The sequence below is a fragment of the Centropristis striata genome, chromosome 13 (assembly GCF_030273125.1).
Source record: "Centropristis striata isolate RG_2023a ecotype Rhode Island chromosome 13, C.striata_1.0, whole genome shotgun sequence".
NCBI lineage: Eukaryota > Metazoa > Chordata > Actinopteri > Perciformes > Serranidae > Centropristis > Centropristis striata.
In genome coordinates this window covers 25,048,023-25,069,824 of record NC_081529.1, presented here as the reverse complement: position 1 = coordinate 25,069,824, position 21,802 = coordinate 25,048,023, and the positions used below count along the sequence as shown (strand labels likewise).

The following is a 21,802-nucleotide window of genomic DNA, read 5'->3' as shown; positions in this document are numbered from 1 at the left end:
TGTGGAAGTCAGGTAGAGTCTGAGAGACAGGGTAAAGAGGCTTGTCCAACATTGCCGCTCTGCGACCAAAGCCAGTTACTGCATGTATTGCTGCATTCGGTGTCTTCGCGGAAATCGTTACACTTTTCCTCGACATTACAACATAGTGACTGATATATAGCAATCAGGATGGGTTTAATACGCACAGAAGACATGGGCCATGTACAGAAAAAAATATTATACTTATCAATACTGTTACAATCTTTTTTTCATGACGAAGCTTACCTGTATTTCGCGAATGAGGTTTCTTAGGCGAGCTGATAAAATCAAGTTATTAATTCAAGGCTACACGAATGATCAAAACTTGGCAGCTGATACAGCGGGGTCTGCGAGAAGTATTTTATTTATTTATTTATTTATTATTCGGGCATTTGAAGGAAGGATATCGTCACACTGTTAAAATAATCGCCTAAGTCATTTTTTGTCAAAATGTGTTTGTTTTTTTGCCTAAATATTCCCCTCACTCAGTTGACCAGATCATGTGATTTTACCCCTTTAAGTTAATGGCCTATGTCAAGTGTGTGACTTAAGCAGATTTATTATGCCTAAGTGAAAAATAAAATGTGACTTAGGCAATTTTTTGAACATGCCTTTGTGACTTAAGCAAGATATGGTAACACTTTATTTTGAAGGTGTCTACATAAGAGTGACACGAGTGTGTCATAAACATGACACGGGATGTGTCATGAACATTAATGACGCTTTGAAGTAACATTAATGCTCATGATACTTGTCATGTCATGTTTCTGACAGGCTTGTGTGACTCTTATGTAGACACCTTCAAAATAAACTGTTACCATATCTTGCTTAAGTCACAAAGGCATGTTAAAAAAATGCCTAAATCATTTATTTCTCTTAAATTACATAAATTACACAAAGTTACATTACTATGCCAATAGCCATCCTTTGTTACATCGTTTTTTTAGTGAAGTTATCAATAAATGTCATATGTTACACTTTTGGTTAAGTTTTTTGTGTTTTCTGTAAAATTTGAAAAAAAATAGTTAGGCGATTATTTTAACAGGGTGGTGATATCAATTTCCGCAACTCTTTTAAATAAGAAGAAAATAGTAATTTACGTAAAGCACCTGAAGGCAGCACACAGCTAATAGTTAACGTTATTTTACATTCCAAAATGACGGACCCAACAACGTCGCCGGAAGATCACTGGAAAGTAAGTAACTAATGTTAGTTAGCCCCAACTTTTTTTGTTAAATTGATTCGTATGTCTTTGGTGTGACGGCAGTAATAAGTGACGAACACTGTTATGTGCAAGTTGAAGTTTTTGCTCACGTTAGAGGAGCAGCGCTTTGTTAGCTCGACAGCTAACGTTAGCTAAGTGACGTCACAGAGCTAAAGCAGTTAGCTAGTTAAGTAAACAAAACGTCTTGAAAGAAAAACTCTCGTTTGAGCTCAGCTGCACCCACTTAAAATTACATTTCTGCTTTTGGATATCTAACTTCTTTTCCCTCCAATACGTGAATGTGAAAGTGAAGTGCACATTTATTGAAGAACCTACCAATTAATGCACGCTTGCAAATTCATTGCTATTTGCGAAACAATGGTGTAGTATCAGAAAAATGACACATTTGTCATTATGGAATGACTTGGTCCACTTTCCCTTTTCAGAAGTATTGACTAAAGCTTTCCAGGCGATGTATAATAAGTGTCATATCTGATAATGATCTGGCTGTTAATGTGGAAAAGCAGCTTTAAAAAGATATTTCTAAATTATCATCATGTCAGGGACTCCTCGACTTGGCATATCAATGTCTTATATAGGGCACCATTTAATGTAGGTTTTAACCTCTTTGAATATGATTCGATATTTGGTAGAGAAAGTGAAACCTTTGGCCAGAGTAGTCATGATCAAACACACTGTAGCTGCAAGACTTAATGTTGAAATTGAACACATTTTCAGGGCTTTGCCCCCCCAAAATGGTTGGATAGAAAATAGAACCAATTTCAGGAAGCACAAATGAAAGTTACTATTGTGCTGTGGTGCCGTAGATCAAACAGTGGATCTGTGATTGAAGTAAAGATTGGGTGCAGCTCTTTACCCTCATGCATACTTCTATTTGACAAATCAGGGCAATGCTCAGTGGGGGGTTTGACTGTCTGTTAGGCAGACTAGTTATCAGTCTATTGTCAACATATTTAGGGCAGCATGATTTTTGCCCTCCTTATTCCAGCCTCTCAGCTTCTATTTTCTCCTTTTCCCATCTCCTGTTGTCTGGTGATGGCTGGGCAGACAGACGGTGCTTTCAGCGACAGTGGCTTTGACCCTAGTGAGTATTCAGTCAATTCACATTATGTTGTTTCTGCTATCATTGATATTTAGGTGGTGATGGTGAACCTGCGTGTGTTTGTGAAAAATCTTTGATGTCCACTGTCTTTCTTTGTAGGTTTCTTTGCTGAAACTGCAAGAAAGGGTTCAGTTGTGTCCAGGGCCAACAGCATCGGCTCAACAAGTGCCTCTTCAGTACCAAATACAGGTATTATGTTTGTAACATAGAACTGACATTGCTGATAGTTTAAAGAGAGTCAATTTGTGCTATATTTACACTGTGATCTTAATGTTTGCTTTGTTGATTGTGCCTCACTTCCAAAGACCTTTCTTTCAAAATAAAAGCTCATTGTTAAACGGAGGCACATCCAGCTTCGTGCTTCTGAAAAAAAGTAAAAACCTGTCTTGCTACTTGGTAATTAGATCACAGGGCACGTAGGCACTCTTAATAGAATATAGAAGGAGTGTAATTCTAATAGAGAGCTTTAAAAACCACAAGTAAGAGGAGTATAAACTGTGTAATTATGTTCAATAAAATGCAGTGCATGCAGAACTGTGCTCCATCTTTATGGATTTGTTCATATTCTGTCAGCAGGGTTTTATGAGTTGCCTCTTTTGAATAATGTTGAGCGTAGGCTGGTTTAAAGTGCATTACAGTGATCGATAGAACTTGATTGAAGCATGAATCTGCTTCTCTAAAACCTGCTGAGATGAAAAATGGTTGGCTAAATTTATGTTATGTAAGGAAATAGACTGAAGCGCCAGGATGTGCATTATAAGTAAATCTATATATTAATCTTCCAATGTCAGGGGGAAAAAATGCTTGTTCTGGCTTTAGATGAAGTAAAATGTGCTTAATCCTCATTATGTATCTGAAAATGTCATTTTATTGAACAAGAAAATAGATCATTGTGTTTTCAGTATGCCAAGTGTTTTCTTAATCTGAGCGTTAATATATTCTTCAATAGATGATGAAGACAGTGACTACAGACATGAGGCGTCGTATAAGGACTCGTATAAGGATCGACGGAGACAAGCGCACACACAGGCTGAGCAGAAGCGAAGGGACGCTATAAAGGTAAGGGTACAGTAGACTGCAAATAGGATACAAGTCTCTGTGATTTACAAAAGCTTAGTACTTCTTTTTTTTGTTACTTCAGAAAGGGTATGAAGACCTCCAGTCTATAGTACCAACCTGCCAGCAGCAGTCTGAATTTGCAGTGGGGGCACAGAAGATCAGCAAGGCTACTGTGCTACAGAAAAGTAAGATGTGATGTTGCACCACAACAATTCTACTCCTTAAAGAATTGTCACTAGCATTTATCGCTGCACTTATGGCTCTTATTGCACTATATCTTGATTGTTCCCCTTTTTTCTCCTGTAAGTCGCTAAATGACTAAATGTAAATGTTATTTGAAAAACACTGACAGGTCATCATTGTGAATGATGATTGTATTTGGAATAGTATTTAACGGGCAACTATAGTATGTTTTCAACCTGGACCACTTTTTCCTTTGATTTTGTGTCTAAGTGACTAAAAGGGAACCAATTTTTAAAATTGGTCTAGTATTGAGCGAGAGCATCTAAACTGGCAGCAATGAAAGGGGCTGACAGTTTCTTGGTTACTTGATACCAGAAGACAATGAAGTAAATGTGAGCGAGAGCTGGGAAGAGTTTGCTGTGTTGGGGTACAGAAAGTGTAGCTGATCTAAAAAGATTTTCAATTTCATGGCTGAGTATTTCGCTGATTTTAGAACTTCTCCTTGAGTGAGACTTGGTTTGACAAAATAACAATCAGATGAGATCCAGGAAAAGGTAAATGAAAAACAAGTGCACCGAAAGATTACATTGCAGCGGTGTTGCAGCTCACTCCCACTGGACAATTTAAAAAAAAAAAAAAATTGGCCCCATTAGTCACATGAAAAAATGGGAATGTAGGATTCAGGTTGAAAAATACAGACGTTTCCATTTAATGCATAATTTGACGTTTACTCTATTACTCCCCACTCTATCAGGGCAAGATGGTAATCAGGAGCAAGTGATTTTTCTGTAAATTTATTTTTCTGTAAATAAATTTATTTATGTAAAATTATTTTATAAGGGGATAGTATAGTATGATATATGGGCAAAGGTTATGGAGGGACAAGACCTCTTGGAAAATGGAAATTCCCCGACGGATGCATTTCTGTTTTTGTTTTCAGCAATCGACTACATCCATTTTCTTCATAAAGAAAAGAAGAAGCAAGAGGAGGAAGTTTCTGTACTAAGGAAAGAAGTGATGGCGCTGAAAATAATGAAAACGTAAGATGGCACTTCACAAACATTCTCAGCCAAGTTTTTCCCCAGTAATTATTCAACAGTCCCAGTTGTTGGCAAGCTAATACCTCCCTATTTGTTCTGCATACAGACTGATGAAAATATGGATTTAAAAGGAAAGGCTGGTCTTGTAGAGAGAGAGAGAGAGAGAGAGAAGAGTTAGAAATGCTTGGATTGCAGCCCAAAAACAGCATATAGTGAAGGTACTTTTGGATCTAAAATTTGGAAAATGGAACAAAATAGCCCCAAATAAATATGAAAGCCCATTTCCACGAGCACAAGAAAAAAATAAGCTAAAAGAAAAATCGTCTAAGTCATTATGAGAAACTTAACTGAAAAATAACAACTTTAATATCACAAAAACTTAACATCACAAAATGACAAGAATGAGTATTGCAGCCTAATGACTTTCTTCAAAAGCATCTTAAAATAGACAAAAGTAATTTCTTTTTTTAAATAAGTGTCATTATTTTAAGATTCTAAGTCATTACATCAATTAGTTGTGGCCATTAAAGAAGCTGTATATCTTTTAGTGCCAGTGAACATTGACTGTCTTTCTCAACAGGAACTATGAGCACATAGTGAAGGCCCACCAGAACAACCCACAGCAGGGGGAGGATCAGGTGTCTGACCAGGTCAAGTTCAACATCTTTCAGAGTATCATGGACTCTCTGTTCCAGTCTTTCAGCAATTCTGTTTCAGTAAGCAGCTTCCAAGAACTCTCCGCCTGTGTTTTTAGTTGGATTGAGGAGCACTGCAAACCACAGGTAAGGAATATTTTTATGCTTAAGGCCCCGTTTACACGAGGACGCTCGCGGGTAAAAACGACAAAATATTTTATTGGAAGTGCCTTTCGTTTAGACGGTGACGGCGTTTTGGGGGCTTAAAGACGCAAAAATCTGAAACCACCCTCCAGAGTGGAAAAGTTAAATCCTCTCCTCCGTAGCGTGTCGTCTACACTGACAAGACACAAAACTCTGATCTGATCTGCTCACGTCACGTATGTGTTTACGTCACATACATGCTCCAGTACAGGAAATAAACAAACGTGGGATTATTTCCATGGTGGGACCTTCAAGCTGCTCTGGCAGCTCTAATAAACTTACAGGAGTCTTTCCACCAAATGTACAGGATATGTACAGATAGTATTAGTGAACAGAGAAGGATCTGGAATTACCTCCATCACATTCTGGATGCAGCAATTCGTCGGAGGCGAGCCAGACGGCTGTGAACGAGACCTGGGAGATCTAGTGATGGTGGAGAACTTTGTGGAAGGAGTAGCTGATGAAAATGTGTGGCGTGAAAACTTCTGCATGCCCAAAGATGCTCTTATGGCTTTAAGTGATGCCGCCTGGCTGCATACAATCCAATTTCACACACTTTTGCGTCACCGTATGCAGCAGATTTCCTCCCGAAAACGCTCGTCTAAACGAGGAATAAAAAGTGAAGACGCAACGCCACTTTTTCGTCTTCTGTTCAGACCGTCCTCGTGTGAACGGGGCCTAAATCAGACACAGTAAAATGATCAGTGTTGCTTTGTTCATTTTATGTTAATGAGTTTCTGTGCTTCTGTTCTTTCCTAGACGCTGAGGGAGTTTGTGGTTGGAGTGCTCCGGCAGCTCAATGGTCGGCTTTATTGATTAAGTGTAACCTCTGGACTTAACTCCCATTAAATTGACTTTGGGCTTGCTCTGGCCTCTCAGGGTGGAGTTAAAACTTCAATCAGCCTCAGGCCACACCGCAGTATTTACACTCACTTCAGCTCATCAGTGACTTTCTTGCTGCAATTGGATTACCTCAACCTTGCACTCTGGGCAGAGATGAGAAGTTTAATTGGATTGAGCAGTCGCATGTTTAAGAAGGATCACTTTCTGATTGTAAGTGTACATACAGTACATACAGATGGCTGACTCTGCTGACTGTTCAGATTTCCTCAGTGTTCTGCTAAGAAATGCAAGGAAACACAAGAGCCTAGAAGTTTAAAAAAAAGTTTGCAAATGAATGTGTTAAATGCATTTGTGAGAAAAGACAGTGGAGTGTGCATCTAGTTTAAGCAATGGTGGTAAATATTAAAACAAAAATCAAAACTCTTACTGAGCATTTATCGTATTGCTTATGCAATCTATCAACCTAATTAACATTAATAGAGAGAAGGGTGATAAACGATGTAAAACTCATGAGCCCACACCCTCCCCTCTGTTATATTCAGCTTATATTTGCAGACTAATGTTGATCCAAAGGGCTCCTCTCAGCTTCAGTGCACAAACATTGTGAGTGAGCCATACCACTTCTGATCCGTAGCAGACAACGTTAAATATTACTATATTACTGCAGGGTAACTGTCATTTCGCCTAACTGTGCAATCCTTAGCACGCTCCGTGGCGCTTCAGCATTTTATTACGGAGTGTTAAAGACAAACACTTATTCCTCTTTTAGTGTTGCAAGATGGGAGGTTTTTATTAATGCAGCTGTGACAAACCGACAAAGATGCTGAAATTGCACTGGGGACAGGTGTGCAATGTAGACAGCATCAAGATTTATGAATCTCTGTTTATATACACTGACTTTTGACAATAATCAAGCTTCACCGCACATTGTGGAGCGATGCTGTTTAAATTAAGGCAGTTATTCAGTTGCTGTTGTATGTTTTGTGTTTATTCTGATGTTGAATACTAAGTGTTGATTGTGATGGACCTTTCATATTGCAGTTTGCTATCCAGCGGTTTTAATGCCAACATGATTGATGCTATTTACTCTGGCTGTCAGTGGCTTTTATGATCACTAACTGTTCTTTCCGACCGATGCAGAAATGAGAAACGTTTGTGGATTTTCAACTCCACTAAGTTAAAACAATGATCTGAATTTTCAGGGCTGACCCTTTTTGAAAACCATTTAGAGTCACCGTAATTAATAAAAATATTTGAAAAGGACCAGTGTGTAGGATTTAGGGAGATCTATTGACACAAATGGAATATAATACTTTTTACTCACTTGGAACTAAGAATGTTTTTTTTTGTTTGGCTTATAATGAGCCTTTCATATCTAAATAAGGCTCTTCCACAGAGCCTGCCATGCTGCACTGTCATGTTTCTACAGAAGCCCAGATCAGACAAACCAAACACAGGCTCTACAAATGGACTTTTGTGTTTTTCATTACCTACGGCCACCTAAGATCTCAAACACGTGGAAACAAATTGTAGGGCTGGTGTGTTCAGTTGTTTGCAATCTGCACCCTCACCACTAGATGACATTCACTCCTACACACTGCTTCTTAACTCTAAAGTTAGATTTTCATGAAAGCTTTGATAGTTTAACAGTGTCTGAATAAGTAAATTCTTTCATACACATGGCTAATCTGTTCGATAAAAAAAGAGTTGCTTTACTGTTGTTGCTTTGATCACAGGTGTCTTGTTGCTTAAATAAGTTTTGCTTTTTAGTAGTTGTTTGCAAAAAAAATGAAAAAAAAGCTATTTACAGTTTATCACCATCCAAAGAGTGACATGAAATCTTGTCCTGTTTAATTCGGTTGTAAGTAAAATGGAAATAAAATGTAGCAAAAAGGACAACTCGTATTGCTATCACTGCAGCTGTAAAATATCTACAGAAAGAAATTTTCTTAGCACTTAAATATCAAAAGTTATTGTCATGAACATTTTTATAATTCCTGAATAACCAGAAACCTTTAACAAAGGAGAGGGGGGATATAAAACATGACAACCCTCCATAATACCTGAAGATCATTAATTACAGTAATGCTTCATACATTGTGATTCTTTTATGTACAATTCTCAAACGTGGCAGCAATATGGACTTGAACATATAAGAACAAATAACATACAGCTCTAAAAGCTATAACGACTAATTTGACAGTTTCATCATAGGCTCAGGATGGTTTTATGGCTTTAAAAAGGGAAAAAATGAACCAGTGTTGCCTATAAGGTTGCGAGCATCTTTCAGTGCTGTTTAATGATGTGATGTAGCGTTAGTGTCTCGCAAATGACAGCTATTTTTGTATGAATATACTTTTAATTACAGTGGAAGTTGTTTTTCCATTCAACTTGTATTAATGATGTACTTTTTGTTCAAGAGAAAGAATAAAGAATGTGCTGTGGCTCTGATATATAATCTGAATTCTTCTTAACTAAGCAGCGCACAGGCAGATGAAGGGCTTTCTTTCAAGTACTTGGAACAACCACCTTGCAGTCCTCATCAGTCTCCACTCCAACTTCTTCCTGTGAGGAAAACATTACAAATACTATCTATTAGTACTGTAAACAAAAAACAGTGGCACACAAGCAAAGTTAAATTGAGCTTATTTCACTCACCAGAAACTGCTTTTTGCTCTTAGGATACCCTTCCAGGATTGCATTCATCATGTCTGAAGCCTGAGAGAAAAAAAAAAGTTTTAGATATTAGTGGCAACAGCTCGTGTCTACAAATCTACACTACTCCTATCTTATCTCCTTTTTCAACACAATATTGTTTTTGCATACTGACATCTTTATTTAATAATTGCCAACTTAAATATTTAAGGTGTGGCAGAAAAGGAGCTAGTTAAAGTTATTTTGAGGCCCTCATTTAAAAAGTTTTTTTTTCATCAATCAATCTGGAGATTGTTTATTAATGATTAAGTTTTTTTTCAATAGTTAAAAAAAAAAGAAAAGGTCAGCATCAACATGCTTGTTTTGTCTGAAAAAAAAACCCTCCAAAATTATAATATTTAATTTACATTTATGTAAGACAAAGGAAAACAGTAAATCACTTTTCAGAAACTGGAACTAGAGAAAAGTTTGGCATCTTTGCTTAAAATGACTACTAATTTATTATTAAAATAGTTGCAGTTTCATTCTTTGTACTAATCTATTAAATCAGCTAATCAATAGAGTTATACATTACCAATCTCTTCCTCTTTTTCCACTCTTTCACATAAACATTCCTCTCTTTGTGCACCTGTAAACAAAAGTATTGTGAGCCTGGTTCCACCATACTGTAAAGCAAACATTAGTAGTATCCCCACTAGTTTTCTATTGGTTTTACTTTCATTAAAAAGCATAAATGCAACTCAAACCTTTTCTCTCTCTTCTGGTGTGACGTGATTTGTGGCCGACTTTATCTTCTCCAAGCGCGATCTGTACCCCGAGCACTCTGCTTTCAGCTCCTTGATCTCTGATTTCATTTCCTCTGTAGTCAGGGAGCTGTTGAGCTCCTTCAGCTCTGTTGGTGGAGATTTCACACAAATGTACACAACATCCCCTTTCATAACGCAGTACAACAAAAACAAGGTCCCTTAAGCATCAGGTAGTGCCATAAACCATTTAATGTGGCTTAAAGCGGTGCAGAAATACATATATTGTACGTTTTTACATTATTGCAAAGATAACCAGTTTACTACACCTGCATCTAGCTGTCTGCAGCTCTGGGTGAGAGTCTGCACCTCTGCACTGAGCTCTGAGATCTTACTGTCCATCGCCTTCAGGTCTGAATCATTCACATCCTTGAACTGAGACTGTAGGGAAGGTTTTAGCACAAATTACTTTCTGTGCCTACTCTCCACAACAATACTGTATTTCAGATGAACTGACTAACCTGATCAGCAAAATAAATCTTTTGCTTGCCATATGTTTTCTCCTTTATCTTGCCCTCCAGAGCCAGCAGCTCCATGGCTTTGACCACTGCCTGGTGAGTCACAAATACATAACCAACCATTAACTGTAAGCTACATACGGCATATGGGACTGCATTTTTAAAGTATGTATATATTTTAAAGTATAGGTACTAATCTCACCGTTTTACCCAGTCCATGCTGCTTTTGTAAATTACAGAAGACATCCTGAGCGCTGTAGGGTCGGTTCTTCTCATTCAGATATGCAAGGATGAGTGTAGTGCCTGTGGATGACAGCGAAATACTCAGATTTTACTTGAATAAATGTAGCATCAGTTTCAAGTAAAAGTTCTGTATTAAAATCTTTACTTGATGAAAAAAAGTGCACTTAAAATACAAAAAGTAGAAGTTATCATTATGCAAAACAGAACATTTTAGAAGAATGCACGTTATGTTATTGGATTATGAATTATTTATACATTACTGCCTTACATCATTTTAAAGTTGCATCTAGTAAAGGTGGGGCTATTTGATTTTAACTTTTTGTTGTTTATAATTTGTCTAATTAATCGATATCTGCAATGTAACTATAGTTATCAGATAAACGAAGTAGAATAAAAAGTACAATATTTTCCTCTGAATTGTAATAGAGTATAAGTATAAATAGCTTAAAATGGAAATACCTCAAAACTGTACTTAAGCACAGTACTTACAGTTAATGTATAGATTACTTTCCACCACTACATATTGACTGACATCAGCATCCCTAAATGCTACTTAAATCATATATTACTTACTTGATGAACCTCAAACATAGCTAGCAATGGCAGCTTTATCTTTTTTGGTCCTTATTTATCTTATCCTTATCTGCATTGACGCACTTTATTAGTATCCCCTATCCCCTACTATTGTACTGTACGTGTTGTATATCGTGTTTGTATGTTAGGTTAGGTCTCAGTGAGCTCATTACTTGTAAATAATAAAGCTGTATTCTGTATAACACATCGTCACACTGTTAAAATAATCGCCTAAGTCATTTATTTTGCCAAAATCATCATCTCATGACGCCGGCCACCTATGGTAAAATTGCCTACATCCTCAGTTGATCAGATAATGTTATTTTACCCTTTAAGCGGATTTATTAGGCCTAAGAATCGAAATAAAATGTGACTTAGGCAATTTTTTGAACATGCCTTTGTGACTTCAGCGAGATATGGTAACACTTTATTTTGAAGGTGTCTATATAAGAGTGACATGAGTGTGTCATAAACATGGCATGGGATGTGTCATGAACATTAATGACACTTTGAAGTAACATTAATGCTCATGATACTTGTCATGTCATGTTTCTGACAGGCTTGTGTGACTCTTCGAGACACCTTCAAAATAAAGTGTTACCATGTCTAGCTAAAGTCACAAAGGCATGTTCAAAAAATTGCCCAAGTAATTTATTTCTCTTAAGTTACATAATTTACACACAGTGTTATTACTATGCCAAAAGACATCCTTTGTTAGATCCTTTTTGAGTGAAATGATCAATAAATGTCATATGTTACATTTTGGTTAAGTTTTTTGTGTTTCCTGCAAAACTTGAAAAAATGAGTTAGGCGATTATTTCAACAGGGTGACAATATGCATTAAAATACACCGATCCTGATGTAAAAGTGGGCGTATTAAGAGTAGGCTAATTTAACGCTAGTGTTTGGGAACTAGCTTATCATCCCGTAGGCTATGTAGCTAACGTTACCATATAGCTTCTCAGCTACCACTTGATTATATGTGAAAATAAACGAGCGACACGAGTGCCAGACACGACAGCTGGCTTGCTCAAAAAACAACAACATCTGGACATTAAGCTAAATCTTACCGTTATCCTTTTTACTCATCGCTAACGTCTCTTCTTTCACTTTGCATTAGCTTCCCAAACTGAGTTTCGCGCGAAATACGCGTCACGGAAAAGATCGTTTATGGTTTAAGACAAGTCGCAGCCCCAGACATGTCTGGACAAACTTCACGCATGTGCGATTTTTTAATATAAGCAATTTTCAATTAACTTTATATCTATGTATCATCAGCACTCACGGGCTTTATTTATTTACCCCGAAATAATTAGTTTGTCGGTAACTTTGGCTCCTTCCCATTTTGTTGTATTTTATTTAATGTTTGGTATCCGGAAAGGAAAGCAGAGTGAGAGCTCTGTACTTTTGGCTGACCTCTCAGCCAGTAAAACACTGATAATTAACGGTTTTAAGTAAACTATTGTGTTGAAAATAAAACACATACATTTAAAAAAAAATGTGATAATCAAATAAACATTTGTTGACATTATGTTTGTACACCATGTAGTAGTAATGATGATGTTTATATTGATAATGAAGAATTTCTTTAGGAAGATGTACCAAAGTTTTAGAAACTTTTTTATTGCAAACGTTTTTGGTTTTTATTTTTCTCTTGAATGAATCGTCTTTAAACCCTTATCTGTCATCTGAGATTACTGTACACTTTTCACCTCCTGTTACATGACATAATACCAAAGACTTAATTGCAAACATTTTATTCAATACGATTTGCACATCAAAACATATCAAAACCAGTTACAGAGAAGTAAATACACTACTATGCACATGACATTATCAAACTGTCTACAGATCACTCATACTGAGGAACTGACTCTTCATGGAGCAGCAATGAGCAACATTCTGGTTAACTTAAGTGGCCAAACCAAGTCAAACACCTAAGACTGACTTCTTTTTTCAGCCTAAAAAATCCCAGCAATTTCCTATCAGTGCACATTTTTTCTAAATCACCTCCATGAATATGAATCCAGCAGTTTTGTTTTTTTTAAAATTGTGCTAAATCTTTTGCAGCTATAATTTTCTTCTCAAAATAACGCAGTTAACAAGAGCAATGTGATTTTCTCTAATATAAACCCAGCATGTTTTAAAACTCTTTGATATATTTCATTTCGATAAATCTTAACTGTGGCTCATTTGAGTTTTAAGTGCCATTTCCACAGTAAAGTTTTCATATACTGACATGGTTCATCCATCAAAGGGAAATCAGGCTGACCAGCAAACAAAATCCTTTAAACCTTTACATACTAACATTTAAAAAAAATGATGCAAGGATAACTCTCTTTACCCAATTTTCATGTAAACATGTTTCCCCATTAAAATAGTGAAAGATCTATGAATTGAAGAATATTTGATTTTCTCTTAAAAAGTTCAGCATGACTGTCAACTACATGAAATACAAGGATGACAAAAGATAAAAAGAAATGTGTTTAAATATTACTTTTGGAAAACACACAGCTGAGGGCTCATTCAAGGTATTAAACATGGTAATAATATGTTATTGAGCTGTTTTAAAGGGCAGGAAAATGACAGATATTTTTAACCTACTCACACAGAAAAGAAGAAACAGACCTTACCCTGGGGCACAAGTTCATAAATACAATGAACAACAAACATAACATCAAGTCTTCCTCCAGGTCAAATATCTTAAGACTGTAATGTGTTCTACTGAAAGAAATAAGCTCTCAAAATGCATAAAGATTCTTCACGTTAAACAGCAGAAATGGAAAAAAGTATAGAAATGAATACAGAGAACTGATCCAAATATTACTCATGTTCAGTAGATAAGCGGTTTAAGGGTTAATTAATTCATGAAAGAAGAGAATCACTGTCTAAATTCCCAACCGCTGACAAATGTTTAAAAAAAAAGTAAATTAAAATCTGTAAACCTGTGACATTAAATAAATAATCAGATTATAGCCATGTTGCTTGAGAGGACAACAAAGCACTGATAACAACAGCAACATGAACTGCTGGTGATGGAAAAATAAATGAAGGGTTGATTTACTTCAATGACAGAAACTTTAACATGTAATGCTGTTCCATAATGTTAATATCGAAGTAACATGGCTCAGCTCAACCAACAGGAATGTCATATTTGGTCCCATGTTAAATAGCCCTGTATGTCTCGACCTCCAGGTAGAAAAGATTTTATGGGCACTGTTGTTCTTTATTAATAGAAGAACCCTTGTAACTTATGCTTGCACATAATTACAAGACTGCGACAAGGCTCAATAATGCTGGTTTATTTAATGTCTGAATGGGTTTGTTGTTGCATTTCCTATTGCTCAGCCTACAAAGTAAAAATATTCTGGATGATAAGGGTTTAAAAGTACGAGTTAATAGAGTTTGAAAAGATAGAAAACATTAAAGTTCTTCACAGTGATGCCAATCAGAAGCAGGGCTGCTCACACTCACACACACTGCCCATGAAGTTGCACTCGTTCACACATGCGTACAAACACATGCGCTCACACACACTCTCATCCACACACACACTTTACTGTGGTTTACCCAGCAGGTTAGACAAGAAGTTAGAACCCTGGCTCTCTCCACGTCTAGAACCCCCTCCTCCTCCGAGGGGATCCATCTGGTTCAGTTCAGACTGATCCAGCATTTCAAAGTCCTCTCCGTCGTAGTCCGTGTCCAGCTCGGAGCTGGACTGCTTACGATAGCTTCGGTGGGCCCCGGCCCTGGGAGGGCCTTCTCTGCGATGGGAAGCGGGAGGCCGAGGTTGCAGTGCCCCGGCCAGCGCTGCCTGGATCATGTTGCTGGCGATAACTCCAGCCAGGTCTCCTGCAAAATCAGATGCAGGGGGCAGGCCGCTGAGAGAAAGCTCTGTATCCAGATCCTCCTGATCCGAATCCAGATGAGCATCTACATCCAGAACTGAAGCCCGGTGGCTAGCTAGCCCAGACATAGCCAGGCTAGGTAGACCTATGCTGGTGTCGTCATCGTCATCCATCAGAGTCGCATCAGGGTTTATAGAGGGGAAGTCTGGGAGGTCTTGAGCAAAGGATTCCTCCGCGTCACTGTGTCTATCGAGATCTGATTGAGATACAGACAAGGACATGGTGAGGGCTAAGCACGAACCATGAAATAAGAAAAAGAAAATCTGCAATATCTGCGTACTTACCCTCAGAGCCCTCTGTGAGTGGGGTCTGGCCACGTGATAGGTTAAATGTTCCATTATCAGTGTAGGACACCTCAGCATCAGAGTGCTCAGAATCGGTCAGTGCAAGTTCCTTCGCGACAATAGCATCATCAAACTAGGAGAGACAACAAATTGAAAAGGTTCATTATTTTCAGAGTTTTTTTAAGATGTTAGTCAAAATCCTTGAATAACCTTCAACACTTTCACTAGGCTTTGCAAACTTCCTCTGTTCTAGTGGTTATATTCTCTCTCTGTTTGCTTTCATACCTTCCCCAGGCTCCACCACACACACAAACACACTCGCATTAAGGCAAAAATACACAGGCACATGACAGACACAGCACATCATGTGAAGTTCCTCACCCGAACAGGAAGTAGGTCAGATGTGCTACTGTATCTAATAATGTGCTTAAATAAAAAAAACTGCTTTATCTGTATATTTTAATTTTATAATGTACACCGGAGTTCCCTTACTTAGTGTATGTTTGGAAAAGGTGTAAGGCTCCCTAAAAAGCTAACAATTGATCACGCAAATTTCTTAAATCTTGTTTATAATTGAAGGTGGAGCAAGTGTGGAAAATTTTGCAAAAAAATATGGTCAGAGTGAGCGTTTTCTTTTGCTTTGCCTGCTTGCTAACGCACAGATTACGGCATCTTCACTGGTAAAAACTGAAACCATCTGATGTATATGATAAGATATTCACTAACATCAAAGTCAACAGGATTAGGAACAGATTATCATAAAATATCAAGAAAATTTGGGAGTTAAACAGACTTACTGTTGGGCAGAAAGCAGCCAACTCCTCCTCCTCACTATCACTGTCTCTACCTGCAGCTGCACCATGGATAGGCCGCCGCAGGACTGCAGAGAAAAAACAACAAACAACATGTTTACATTTACAGTTACAAACAGTGCATGCAATCTGTTTAACAAGTAAGACCCCCATCATGTGGTAGGTTGCCACCAGAGGGCACTAAGGCATTAACAATATGTCATTTCAGCCAAAATTGATAAGTACTGGCTACAAATGAGCAGCCTGATGACATCATTTATATGCAGCAAAAACATGTTGAAGTGTTATTTAAAGAAACACAGAACTGTAGAATAACACTGTTAGAAATGCATGTGAAAGTTATCTTTATGCTACATTTACAGTTCAGTTGGTGGCTTTGACTTTATTTTCATTCATCTGCAGGGTCAGATCAGCACTCGGAACATTTACAATATGAAAAATAGTCAAACAATTACCAACAATTATTAAAATTACAATATTCTTCTTACACTGATTATCAATAGGCTTTGACATCATGTATCCGCAAACACTGAAGTCCAGTCGCTGCAGGACCGGGTCCAGCTTCATGCACACATGCTGAAAAACCCTGTGATAGGCTCCTAGAGGAGCCAGCAGACTCGCCCACACTGGAGGAGAGAAAAAGAATACTAGTTATTAGAAAGAAAGACATATTTAGCGGACTTTCTCAACTAGACTAAAAACAGATACTTTTAGAATATACTGGAAAAACTGGGTTGATTTTGTGTCTCCATTGAGGGCAGACTTTGTACAGTAAGGGCACTGTGTATTGTAGATTATTGACCCCCTTGGTTCAGGCTTCAAACTTGTTCATTGTTCATATGTTTATTTGATATGTTTACCCTCCAACGGGAGAAAAAGGGACGATGCAAGAGAGGTATGAAAACAAGGAGAGTAGTGGAAAAAGGTTTCATTTTACTTCTACTGTAACTTTACTTGATAATTTGTGTCAAACTATGTCTCTGCTCCGTGGTGGAGAAGTATGTGAATATTCTACTAATGTTGGAAATTGTACAGCACATGTAAAATGTCGTTGGAATGTTGATATGTGGAATCAATAAAAAAGATAATAAAAAAAAAAAAAAAAGAAAGACATATTTATGTTGGGTTTGTTTAGTGCACGTGTGAAAAGATGTTCAGGTTCTACATAGATTCATTCTTCCAAGTAGACACAAGCTTGTGTTAGCTTCAGTAGAGATACAGACAAGGTGAGGCAGAGGGAGCAGCAGGGGTTAATGTGTCGAGCTGTTATGGATTGTTTCAGATGTCAGAGTAGAGGGCCTTTGGCAGCTCTTGCCTCCCCCAGCTCTCCTGCCGACACTGGTTAGAGGTGAGGAGATTAGCCTGGTCTCAGTCTGACCTCCTTAGCTTTCTAACTGGCTCCCTTCCCTCCCTCACTCCTGTGCTTCATCCCGGCTTTAATCACCTCACAGACGAGGCCCTGCTACCAACGCCTCACAGATCTGGTTTCACCACCCATGTATTTTTAATAGGAACGGCCAGGCAGAGTTTCCCTGCTGGGACGAAAACCGGGATCTGTAGTTAGAACTGATTAAGCTGCTGGGACTCACCAGCAGAGTAGGAGAGCACCACGCCAGGAATGTAGCGTCCAATCATAGCCAAGCAGGTGAACACTCCACAGGTCATGATGCAGAACTGACACAGAGCAAAAACACACAGGAAATCACGTCAGCACCTGTAATAAATGTTGACTGTGGTGCATGTATCCAATGCTTACAACCAGAGTAGAGCTGGAAAACATTCACTGATTCATTCACTATTATTATAATCACTATAATTCTGGTGCCTAGTTAAATCAGATTTCTCCTCGAATGATTCCTAAAATATGTTGGATGATTTTTAAATAGAATGCAGTGGAAGTCAAATACCCAATTTAAGTCAAGTCAAGTCAAAGTTTATTTATAGAGCACATTTAAAAACCACCTCAGTTGACCAAAGTGCTGTACAGTTATTACAATAGAATAAAGATTATTATTAAGATTATTTCTTTAAAAATGTTGTGTGTGTGTTCCTCACAGTGCCAGGGTTATGTTGTTTGTACTGCAACACACTGGATGTTAGAACTGCTACGCTGACCCAGGCCTCAGCGAGGTGATGGCACAGTTCAGGCACACTGAGGATGCCAGGCTGCACAAGACCCCAGCTAGACAAACAGAGTGAGTCATTAACACCTTTGTCTGCATTTTTACTTATACAATTAGTATTGTTATTACTGGATTATCTTCTAAGGATGATGGTTCTGTGACAAACCTCTCATTTTCTGATTCGTCCAGGCTTCTTACTATGAAGAGATAGAGAGAGAGAGAGAATTCATCAATTTAAGAAACATATTGAGAACATAATATATAAAAACTACTAATTATTCAGTCTTTGATTTCTTCCGGACCTTGTTCACTTTGTATGTTACATAAGTTCAAAAGCAGGTGTTATACAAAACCCTTGCAAAGTCCAGAGAGTAGGGCTGCTGACTGGTGGCATATCTATTCTGACAAAGTACATTTGTTGCAATCCCAGCAACCTGGGGAATGAGCTATAGTACAGTTAGTGCAATAAAGAACATGTCAGTCTGTTAAAGAGACACAAACAACCCCCATAGACAGAATCTTTTAGCACCTCTTATCTCCGGCCAGATCTTATTTCTCCAGGTATCAACACAGACAATCACAGCCAGACCAGAAGCCAGCAGGAACAGCAGGCGCAGTGAGGTCAGGGCGAAGAACCTGAAGGGGAGTAAAAACAGAGCAAACAGTACATGATGCCCATTACTCCGCGAGGATAAACAAAGTTACACGTTTCATCCATTTAGTACAGAAATCATGAAATCACAAAACCCTCGAATGATGATCTTTCAAAAAAAAAAAAAAAAAAAAAAGGGGGAAGTTATCCTACCCTCTTATGTGGGTTACATCCAATAGTTGTTACATAGAGATTTACCAGCAAAGACAATACCAACATAGGATTTTCATCTTCAAAACTGGATAATATAAATAAAGTGAACGGGTGCCAAATTGGTTAAATGCTGATAAAACAGTCCACTAACAATGAAAAAGCCACATCTAATTGTGCTGTTTCAGGGGGTTACAAATTGATTTCACTTTCTTGGGCCTCAGCAATTAAAAGTATGGTACTTTTAATTGCTGTTGCTCCACTTTCAGATCACAAGACCTGAAAAGTTGTTGACCCCAACAATGTTACAGGATTCTGCCAATCAGCAGTTAGAGATTAACCTAACAAAGAGTTTGTTGGCAGGCCGAGGTGTGTTGGTATTTGGGGTAGCAGCGCAATTAGTGGCTACAGTGAGTTGAAAATGTAAACATGTAATTAAACCCATCTCTTTAACACCGCAACAATGTGTATACTTGCACTACAAATGAAACACAATACTTTTAACAAATGCTTAAGGGCACATTCGAATAACTTTTGAGGATTTATTTTGTGGATGTATTGGATTTAATTATTTATAATATGTTTTTATTTTATTTGGTGCTTTAAGAAGGAGAAAAAAGACAAACTACACAGTCACAAAGGTTTCCCGTATTGCCTCACCATCTCCATGTGACTTGCCATTGTCAGTAGCTTGATACAGTTGGTTGGATCATGAGTGCACATCTTTGGGCACTGCTATGAGCCTGCACCACTGAATGTGTGCTGGAGCACAAATAAAAAGGAGACAGGACAGGGCGTCCTGACATGCCCAGTGGTCTAATCAAATAAAGGCTGAATGCCTAAGCTCTGCAAGCAGCCTGGCCAGCCCAGAGAATCTTCCCATTTAACCATATCAAGGTCACCTAATTTAGCCAAAACTTGTCCCCTGCACTCTTTCCTGTGCTTTCTTCATCTTCTTGTTTGAGTAGAATTCGGGGTCCAGGGCTGTTAAACGGCTGTGATTATAATTACTCATGGTGAAACTGAAACAGATTTCTTTTCACTTACATCCTTAACGCCTCAAGGATTTGCTAACCATAAAAAATGAATTTCCTGTACTAACCATGGATAACTTATTATAATGAGTATTTGGATTCTGACATATGAAAATAAAATTTTGGTCTCCAACTGGAGGGCAAGAAAACTGATTTTGGGAATAATAATCTAATTATTTTTGGCATTTTTTTTCACATGAATTTAAAAAAAAAAAAATCATTCCTATATGTGCTGAATATTTAAATGTGATAATACTATACAAAAATATATGTCAAATTGAGTGATAAAAAACTACAAATCTTATGAATATCTATGTACCTTAATTCCCAATTGTGCACTTGTGTTTTTCTTTCTTTTTGTTGTTGTTGTTGTTTTATGTCTTGTTTCATTGTTGTTTGTTATTGGTGTGACTGTATTGTCTTAAATATGATATGTGCCTTCTGCAATGACAACACCTTGATATAAATTGTATGTTGTGGAGCTAAAATTTTGAGCCTCACCCTCATGCAGCAACAATAAAATTGGCAATCTAAAAATAATCCATGGTACCACACTATGAAGAAAATTAAGAATGCCGTTCGGTCAGGAGCAACATTAGAGGTAGAAGTGTATGCAGAGTGGCTCTATAAATAGTGCCACTTGCCGGCCATCTGTCTTGCCTTGAATTGACAGGTGAGACATTTGCATTGTGTAAAAGCACCATCTGCCTGCGGTCACATTGGCTTTGCCCCAACGACCAAACAATCTCTGTATTGTGTGAAAGTAGGTTGTCATTACACTGACACAAACAGAATAACTTTGTCCTCAAAATGTGCAAAAGTTAAGGCTGCAAACTCACCAAAACACAACGTTAACCACAACGTAGAGTAGCACACACTGTACGGGTCTTTCCCACACTAGGACGGACTGTAGGTAGGTCAGGACGCGCTCGTAGGGCCCCAACCTGGACTGAAGAGCAGCTTTGACAGCCCGTACCTGGCCGTCTCTCTCGCTGGAACACGGTCGACTTCGCAGGCAGACACTAGACCCCTGCTGGGCAGCGCAATCATCCACGGGTGCGTCTTCCATTGCCCCAATGTGCGCCATCTTCGCGTCTATACAGTCGATAAATTCAGCCTGTGAAATAAAGTGGAAACAGGTACATGAGGGGCGCCACGGAGCAGCTCCACTCACAGCATCGGCTCACTGATCTATGCTAATGGGTTTGCTAAGCTAACGGCTAGCCACGACAGCTGAATAATCGTGTTAGCGTCTGACACTAAACACCTACTTATATTACAAGTAAGCTTGTTATCAAAGACAGCATTATAATACTTTTAAATAAGGTGACACGTACTATTTTGTCATTATTGCAGAAATGTTGCACTCTCTTTTCGGAAGCTGACAATATGGCGTAAGCTGTTTTTCAGAGCTCTCAGTCAGCCAATCAGAATCCGCACTGCCCCTCTGTCATGCCGCGTTCATGTAGAGTAGGGATCTTTGCTTTTTGTTTACTTTGAGGCTCAGCACTACAGAAGAGGATTAGGGCCACTCAAGAAAAAAATATTTGAGTTCTGAGTTTAAAGTCAGAATTCTGGGAATAAAGTCAGAATTCTTAGTTTAAAGTCAGACTTCTGATTAAAAAATAAATATCCATATGTAGTATGTTTTTTCGTTTAATGAGAGGATGACACATTTTTTTGCATATGTTTCTTTTATTATCGCCAATCATCGTTATTACAAACATGACTATGACTCTGAATTTACATATATATAAACAATACAATGTCGAGAGCAATAAAAAAAACTTTTAAAAAA

General features: G+C 38.0%; 3 protein-coding genes across 4 annotated transcripts; 1 reads left to right on the top strand and 2 right to left on the bottom strand.

The window, feature by feature from the left end:
- Positions 1 to 1,099: 1,099 nt before the first annotated feature.
- On the top strand, positions 1,100 to 8,767 carry mlx (MAX dimerization protein MLX). Its single transcript, XM_059348341.1, has 8 exons — positions 1,100 to 1,213; positions 2,291 to 2,327; positions 2,445 to 2,534; positions 3,295 to 3,404; positions 3,487 to 3,589; positions 4,528 to 4,627; positions 5,208 to 5,409; positions 6,226 to 8,767. Exons 1-8 carry the CDS (start codon positions 1,175 to 1,177, stop codon positions 6,280 to 6,282), a joined length of 738 nt encoding a protein of 245 aa, XP_059204324.1. The 5' UTR covers positions 1,100 to 1,174; the 3' UTR covers positions 6,283 to 8,767.
- Positions 7,585 to 12,222, bottom strand: psmc3ip (PSMC3 interacting protein). Its single transcript, XM_059348342.1, has 8 exons — positions 12,112 to 12,222; positions 10,428 to 10,528; positions 10,229 to 10,318; positions 10,037 to 10,148; positions 9,711 to 9,856; positions 9,539 to 9,592; positions 8,968 to 9,027; positions 7,585 to 8,874 (listed from the first exon to the last, which is right to left on the bottom strand). Exons 1-8 carry the CDS (start codon positions 12,128 to 12,130, stop codon positions 8,818 to 8,820), a joined length of 639 nt encoding a protein of 212 aa, XP_059204325.1. The 5' UTR covers positions 12,131 to 12,222; the 3' UTR covers positions 7,585 to 8,817.
- A 560-nt stretch (positions 12,223 to 12,782) lies between these two features.
- retreg3 (reticulophagy regulator family member 3) lies at positions 12,783 to 21,437 on the bottom strand. 2 transcript variants are annotated; one of them, XM_059348370.1, is made up of 10 exons: positions 21,342 to 21,437; positions 20,844 to 21,121; positions 18,698 to 18,804; positions 18,335 to 18,365; positions 18,101 to 18,227; positions 17,635 to 17,719; positions 16,534 to 16,671; positions 16,031 to 16,113; positions 15,234 to 15,366; positions 12,783 to 15,145 (listed from the first exon to the last, which is right to left on the bottom strand). In XM_059348370.1, exons 2-10 carry the CDS (start codon positions 21,089 to 21,091, stop codon positions 14,598 to 14,600), a joined length of 1,500 nt encoding a protein of 499 aa, XP_059204353.1. In that variant the 5' UTR covers positions 21,092 to 21,121; positions 21,342 to 21,437; the 3' UTR covers positions 12,783 to 14,597. The 2 variants fall into 2 exon arrangements, with proteins under 2 accessions (XP_059204353.1, XP_059204354.1); XM_059348371.1 differs by lacking the exon at positions 21,342 to 21,437 and having other exon boundaries at positions 20,844 to 21,330.
- Positions 21,438 to 21,802: the final 365 nt, after the last annotated feature.